This window comes from Salvelinus alpinus, chromosome 31 (genome assembly GCF_045679555.1).
Source record: "Salvelinus alpinus chromosome 31, SLU_Salpinus.1, whole genome shotgun sequence".
Classification (NCBI taxonomy): Eukaryota; Metazoa; Chordata; class Actinopteri; order Salmoniformes; family Salmonidae; genus Salvelinus; species Salvelinus alpinus.
This window is the reverse complement of record NC_092116.1, coordinates 29,761,745-29,769,244: the sequence shown is the minus strand read 5'-3', so window position 1 is coordinate 29,769,244 and position 7,500 is coordinate 29,761,745. Positions and strand designations below refer to the sequence as shown.

At 49.6% G+C, this 7,500-nt stretch overlaps 1 protein-coding gene across 3 annotated transcripts in view; it reads left to right on the top strand.

Annotated features, from left to right (window-relative positions):
* The window catches only part of LOC139561427 (1-phosphatidylinositol 4,5-bisphosphate phosphodiesterase beta-3-like), a 112,684-nt gene that overhangs the window by 49,269 nt on the left and 55,915 nt on the right, over nucleotides 1-7,500 (top strand). For all 3 annotated transcript variants that reach the window (XM_071378504.1, XM_071378505.1, XM_071378503.1), the window contains 5 exons: nucleotides 48-127; nucleotides 314-367; nucleotides 1,317-1,389; nucleotides 3,512-3,612; nucleotides 6,201-6,367. In XM_071378504.1, coding sequence (XP_071234605.1) covers nucleotides 48-127; nucleotides 314-367; nucleotides 1,317-1,389; nucleotides 3,512-3,612; nucleotides 6,201-6,367 — 475 coding nt within the window. The remainder of the gene's footprint in view (nucleotides 1-47; nucleotides 128-313; nucleotides 368-1,316; nucleotides 1,390-3,511; nucleotides 3,613-6,200; nucleotides 6,368-7,500) is intronic.

The following is a 7,500-nucleotide window of genomic DNA, read 5'->3' as shown; positions in this document are numbered from 1 at the left end:
GTGTGTCGCTGTTTTTATGAATCATTGTTAACTGTGTGTGTGTTCAGGTGTGGACAGAGGAGCTCTTTAAACTAGCCACAAACATTCTGTCCCAGAATGCATCTCGCAACACCTTCCTCCTCAAAGCGTAAGTCGTGTGTGTGTGTATCTCATATATACAGTATTCTACCCACAGTGCAAGTTATTTGATGATTTCTCCCTTTCTCTCTCCCCCCTCTCTCTCTCTCTCTCTCTCTCTCTCTCTCTCTCCTCTCTCTCTCTCCTCTCTCTCTCTCTGTCTCTCTGTCTGTCTCTCTCTCTCTGTCTCTCTCAGGTACACCAAGTTAAAGTTGCAGGTGAATCAAGATGGAAAGATTCCAGTGAAGAAGTGAGACATTTCTGCTGTTCCTGACGGAACTCAGTTTCAATTTCTCTCTCTGTTGCTCTCCCTCTTTCTCTCTCCCTGCGTCCCTCTCTTTCTCTCTCCCTGCGTCTCTCTCACTCTCTCTCTCCCTGCCTCTCCCTGTCTCTCCCTGCGTCTCTCTCTTTCTCTCTCCCTGCGTCTCTCTCACTCTCTCTCTCCCTGCCTCTCCCTGTCTCTCCCTGCGTCTCTCTCTCTCCCTGCGTCCCTCCCTGCGTCTCTCTCTCTCTCCCTGCGTCTATCTCTCTCTCTCTCTCCCTGCGTCTCTCTCTGTCTCCCTGTCTCTCTGTCTCCCTGTCTCTGTCTCTCTCTCTCTGTGTGTAACTAGCCAATGTAATGGTTGGTTTCCAAACTAAATGAGACATGGTTAGGTCAACATCATTATTACACCCAATTTAGTTTGAAAGTGTAAGATAACAAATTCTCTCTCCCTGCGTCTCTCTCTCTCTCTCCCTGCGTCTCTCTCTCTCTCTCCCTGCGTCTATCTCTCTCTCTCCCTGCGTCTCTCTCTCTCTCCCTGCGTCTCTCTCTCTCTCTCTCCCTGCGTCTCTCTCTCTCTCCCTGCGTCTCTCTCTCTCTCTCCCTGCGTCTCTCTCTCTCTCTCCCTGCGTCTCTCTCTCTCTCTCCCTGCGTCTCTCTCTCTCTCTCTCGTCTCTCTCTCTCTCTGCGTCTCTCTCTCTCTCTCTCTCCCTGCGTCTCTCTCTCTCTCTCTCTCCCTGCGTCTCTCTCTCTCTCTCTCTCCCTGCGTCTCTCTCTCTCTCTCTCTCCCTGCGTCTCTGTCTCTCGCTCCCTGCGTCTCTCTCAAATTCAATTCATTTTAAATGCTTTATTAGCATGACAAAATCTTATTTTGCTGGCCAAAACAACAATGTCTTGAACAACCCTGTCTCCGTCTCTCCCTCCGTGTGTCTCTCAGCATTCTCAAGATGTTCTCTGACAAGAAGCGAGTGGAGACGGCGCTGGAACACTGTGGTCTGGTCACCAACAGGGTACTCAATCAATCACAGATATCCATCACGACTCACCCATAATGCTTCATTTACCCAGAGTCGTCAATACCGCCATCTTTATTGATAAAACAATACATGCATGTATAGTGCTGATCTAGGATCAGGTCCCCCCCCCCCCTGTAATGTAAATTCATTATAATTTAAAAGGTCAAACTGCTCCTAGATCAGTACTGTTTATCTGATGTTGGTTTTTCAGGGCAGCAGCATGTGAACTGCTGAGAGCTAGCTATGCACAGTCAGGTTCAAAGGTCAACTTCTGTTTCCTCCGTAACCAGGGGGTGTGTCCTTGTCGTTGACCTCTGTCCATTTCTCCCTACACACACACACACACCAGTGCCTTGGCAACATAGTGTGTTGCCCTGGTAACTGTTGGCCAGTCTTAGTAGGCCTGTGTGTGTGTGTGTTATTGTCCTATGCTGCCCCCTGATGGTAGAACTGGTGAACTGACTGGTAAAGAGCAACTGCCTCTAAAAATCTACTTCTCATTTAGAAAACAGCCCTATCTGGTTTCTTCTAGTGTCAAAATTGACTAAAAAGTGTAAATGGGATCATTTTGGTCATAAAGTCAGTCTGGTCCAAAATGGGAGTTTTGTGAGATTTGTGGTGGTGACTGCTTTACAAAGCAAAATGAATGTTGGGTTCACTTCAATGCTGCCCACAGCTGAGAGCACAGAGGTCATCATCAATTTGGACTGTAGCTGCACGCACCCCGATCCTAAGGCCTGTGGTGAATGTGGGTTGACTCTGGATATCTCTATGGGACTAGTTAGGGACCATCAGTAAATTGCACAACGTACATGAGACAATATGTTAGAATTCCACTAGTCTAAACATTTTTGAAATGTGTATATATAAATATTGAAAGCATTTAATGAGAACTACAAGGTGTGCAACATGAAAATATTGTCTCATTTACATTGTGTAATTTATTCACTATCCCCGGAGATAAGCTGTCCAAAGTTTAAGGGACTTTGCCACGGTCGCACATCAGCCGGGTGACGCTAATTTGCCAAAATAATTGGTCTAACTCTTCCCACCTGCGAACACACCCTAAACCACACACCCTAAACCACACCCCCTAAACCACACCCCCTAAACCACACCCCCTAAACCACACACCCTAAACCACACACCCTAAACCACACACCCTAAACCACACCCCCTAAACCACACCCCCTAAACCACACCCCCTAAACAAACTCTCATTAGAATCCAGTCCGGGCCACTATCATTTCTTAATAAACCAAATGTAAAACGAGACCTAATCAGGAAGTGCAGTCAAGCTTTAAGGATTCTTCTACACATTTATCTAACTACTGCTGTGCATTAGGAACTGACTCCAGATCAGCCTTTACACTAACCCTGTTAATGTATTGTATTGTGTCTTCTCTGTCAGCTGACTCCAGATCAGTCGCCCATAGTTCTGGACTACCCAACAGCCTTTCGACTGACACTCTCTTCTCTTCTCTCCTCATCTCCCCACCTCCATCCCTCTCTCCATCCCCTCTCCACCTCCATCCCCCTCTTCACCTCTCCACCTCCATCCCCCTCTTCACCTCTCCACCTCCATCCCCTCTCCACCTCCATCCCCTCTCCACCTTCATCCCCTCTCCACCTTCATCCCCCTCTTCACCTCTCTACCTCCATCCCTCTCTCCATCCATCCCCTCTCCTCCTCTCCACCTCCACCTCCATCCCCCTCTTCACCTCTCCACCTCCATCCCCCTCTCCACCTCCATCCCTCTCTCCATCCCCCTCTCCACCTCCATCCCTCTCTCCATCCCCCTCTCCACCTCCATCCCCCTCTCCACCTCCATCCCCGTCTCCACCTCCATCCCCGTCTCCACCTCCATCCCCCTCTCCACCTCCATCCCTCTCTCCATCCCCTCTCCACCTCCATCCCTCTCTCCACCTCCATCCCTCTCTCCATCCCCTCTCCACCTCCATCCCCCTCTCTACCTCCATCCCTCTCTCCATCCCCTCTCTCCATCCCCCTCTCCACCTCCATCCCCCTCTCCACCTCCATCCCCTCTCCACCTCCATCCCTCTCTCCATCCCCCTCTCCACCTCCATCCCCCTCTCCACCTCCATCCTCTCTCCAGGCAGAGGGCATTAAGCCAGACGACTTTACTTGTGATATGTTCCAGAGCTTTCTCCACAGTCTCTGTCTCCGACCTGAGATAGAACGCATCTTCGTAGAGCTGTGAGTCACACACACACACACACACACACACACACACACACACACACACACACACATACACACACACACATACACACACACACATACACACACACACATACACACACACACATACACACACACACACACACACACACACAAACATACACACAAACATACTCACAACAAACACTCGAATGCACACACACAAACATACACACACACACACACACACACACACACACACACACACACACACACACACACACACACACACACACACACACACACACACACACACACACACACACACACACACACACACACACACACACACACACACACACACACACACACACACACACACACACACACACACACACACACACACACACACACACACACACACAGCTGTATACATCCTCTCTCATACAGTGTTAGACACATTATTACATCAAACAACGCAACAAACCATAACAACCTAATCTCTCTCTAACCAACTCTATGCCTGCTCTACCAACCTAATCTCTCTCTCTAATCAACTCTATGCCTGCTCTACCAACCTATTCTCTCTCTAACCAACTCTATGCCTGCTCTACCAACCTATTCTCTCTCTAACCAACTCTATGCCTGCTCTACCAACCTAATCTCTCTCTCTAATCAACTCTATGCCTGCTCTACCAACCTATTCTCTCTCTAACCAACTCTATGCCTGCTCTACCAACCTAATCTCTCTCTAACCAACTCTATGCCTGCTCTACCAACCTAATCTCTCTCTAACCAACTCTATGCCTGCTCTACCAACCTAATCTCTCTCTCTAACCAACTCTATGCCTGCTCTACCAACCTAATCTCTCTCTCTAACCAACTCTATGCCTGCTCTATCAACCTAATCTCTCTCTAACCAACTCTATGCCTGCTCTACCAACCTAATCTCTCTCTAACCAACTCTATGCCTGCTCTACCAACCTAATCTCTCTCTCTAACCAACTCTATGCCTGCTCTATCAACCTAATCTCTCTCTAACCAACTCTATGCCTGCTCTACCAACCTAATCTCTCTCTAACCAACTCTATGCCTGCTCTATCAACCTAATCTCTCTCTAACCAACTCTATGCCTGCTCTATCAACCTAATCTCTCTCTAACCAACTCTATGCCTGCTCTACCAACCTAATCTCTCTCTAACCAACTCTATGCCTGCTCTATCAACCTAATCTCTCTCTCTAACCAACTCTATGCCTGCTCTATCAACCTAATCTCTCTCTAACCAACTCTATGCCTGCTCTACCAACCTAATCTCTCTCTCTAACCAACTCTATGCCTGCTCTACCAACCTAATCTCTCTCTCTAACCAACTCTATGCCTGCTCTACCAACCTAATCTCTCTCTCTAACCAACTCTATGCCTGCTCTACCAACCTAATCTCTCTCTCTAACCAACTCTATGCCTGCTCTATCAACCTAATCTCTCTCTAACCAACTCTATGCCTGCTCTATCAACCTAATCTCTCTCTAACCAACTCTATGCCTGCTCTACCAACCTAATCTCTCTCTAACCAACTCTATGCCTGCTCTATCAACCTAATCTCTCTCTAACCAACTCTATGCCTGCTCTACCAACCTAATCTCTCTCTAACCAACTCTATGCCTGCTCTACCAACCTAATCTCTCTCTCTAACCAACTCTATGCCTGCTCTATCAACCTAATCTCTCTCTCTAACCAACTCTATGCCTGCTCTATCAACCTAATCTCTCTCTAACCAACTCTATGCCTGCTCTACCAACCTAATCTCTCTCTCTAACCAACTCTATGCCTGCTCTACCAACCTAATCTCTCTCTCTAACCAACTCTATGCCTGCTCTATCAACCTAATCTCTCTCTAACCAACTCTATGCCTGCTCTACCAACCTAATCTCTCTCTAACCAACTCTATGCCTGCTCTATCAACCTAATCTCTCTCTAACCAACTCTATGCCTGCTCTATCAACCTAATCTCTCTCTAACCAACTCTATGCCTGCTCTACCAACCTAATCTCTCTCTCTAACCAACTCTATGCCTGCTCTACCAACCTAATCTCTCTCTAACCAACTCTATGCCTGCTCTACCAACCTAATCTCTCTCTAACCAACTCTATGCCTGCTCTACCAACCTAATCTCTCTCTAACCAACTCTATGCCTGCTCTACCAACCTAATCTCTCTCTAACCAACTCTATGCCTGCTCTACCAACCTAATCTCTCTCTAACCAACTCTATGCCTGCTCTACCAACCTAATCTCTCTCTAACCAACTCTATGCCTGCTCTACCAACCTAATCTCTCTCTAACCAACTCTATGCCTGCTCTACCAACCTAATCTCTCTCTCTAACCAACTCTATGCCTGCTCTACCAACCTAATCTCTCTCTAACCAACTCTATGCCTGCTCTACCAACCTAATCTCTCTCTAACCAACTCTATGCCTGCTTTACCAACCTAATCTCTCTCTAACCAACTCTATGCCTGCTCTATCAACCTAATCTCTCTCTCTAACCAACTCTATGCCTGCTCTACCAACCTAATCTCTCTCTAACCAACTGCCTGCTCCATTTCTCCCCATCCCCCCTCCCAGTGGTTCTAAGGGGAAGCCCTTCCTGTCCCTGGATCAGCTGACAGACTTTATAAACCGTCGTCAGAGAGACTCTCGTCTCAACGAGGTGCTGTATCCTCCGCTGAAGAGAGAGCAGATCAGACAGCTGATGGAGAAATACCAGAGCAATGCCAGCCAGCTGGAGAGAGGTGAGGGGGGAGTAATGCCAGCCAGCTGGAGAGAGGTGAGGGGGGAGTAATGCCAGCCAGCTGGAGAGAGGTGAGGGGGGAGTAATGCCAGCCAGCTGGAGAGAGGTGAGGGGGGAGTAATGCCAGCCAGCTGGAGAGAGGTGGGAGTAATGCCAGCCAGCTGGAGAGAGGGGGGAGTAATGCCAGCCAGCTGGAGAGAGGGGGGAGTAATGCCAGCCAGCTGGAGAGAGGGGGGAGTAATGCCAGCCAGCTGGAGAGAGGGGGGAGTAATGCCAGCCAGCTGGAGAGAGGGGGGAGTAATGCCAGCCAGCTGGAGAGAGGGGGGAGTAATGCCAGCCAGCTGGAGAGAGGGGGGAGTAATGCCAGCCAGCTGGAGAGAGGGGGAGTAATGCCAGCCAGCTGGAGAGAGGGGGGAGTAATGCCAGCCAGCTGGAGAGAGGGGGGAGTAATGCCAGCCAGCTGGAGAGAGGGGGGAGTAATGCCAGCCAGCTGGAGAGAGGGGGGAGTAATGCCAGCCAGCTGGAGAGAGGGGGAGTAATGCCAGCCAGCTGGAGAGAGGGGGGAGTAATGCCAGCCAGCTGGAGAGAGGGGGAGTAATGCCAGCCAGCTGGAGAGAGGGGGGAGTAATGCCAGCCAGCTGGAGAGAGGGGGGAGTAATGCCAGCCAGCTGGAGAGAGGGGGGAGTAATGCCAGCCAGCTGGAGAGAGGGGGAGTAATGCCAGCCAGCTGGAGAGAGGGGGGAGTAATGCCAGAGAGGGGGTAATAGGGTGAGAGGGGGGTATAATGTCAGAGAGGGGGTAATAGGGTGAGAGGGGGGTAATAGGGAGAGAGGGGGGTATAATGCCAGAGAGGGGGTAATAGGGTGAGAGGGGGGTATAATGTCAGAGAGGGGGCAATAGGGTGAGAGGGGGGTATAATGTCAGAGAGGGGGTAATAGGGAGAGAGGTGGGTATAATGCCAGAGAGGGGGGTAATAGGGAGGGAGGGGGGTATAATGCCAGAGAAGGGGGTAATAGGGAGGGAGGGGGGTATAATGCCAGAGAGGGGGTAATAGGGTGAGAGGGGGGTATAATGTCAGAGAGGGGGTATAATGTCAGAGAGGGGGTATAATGTCAGAGAGGGGGTAATAGGGTG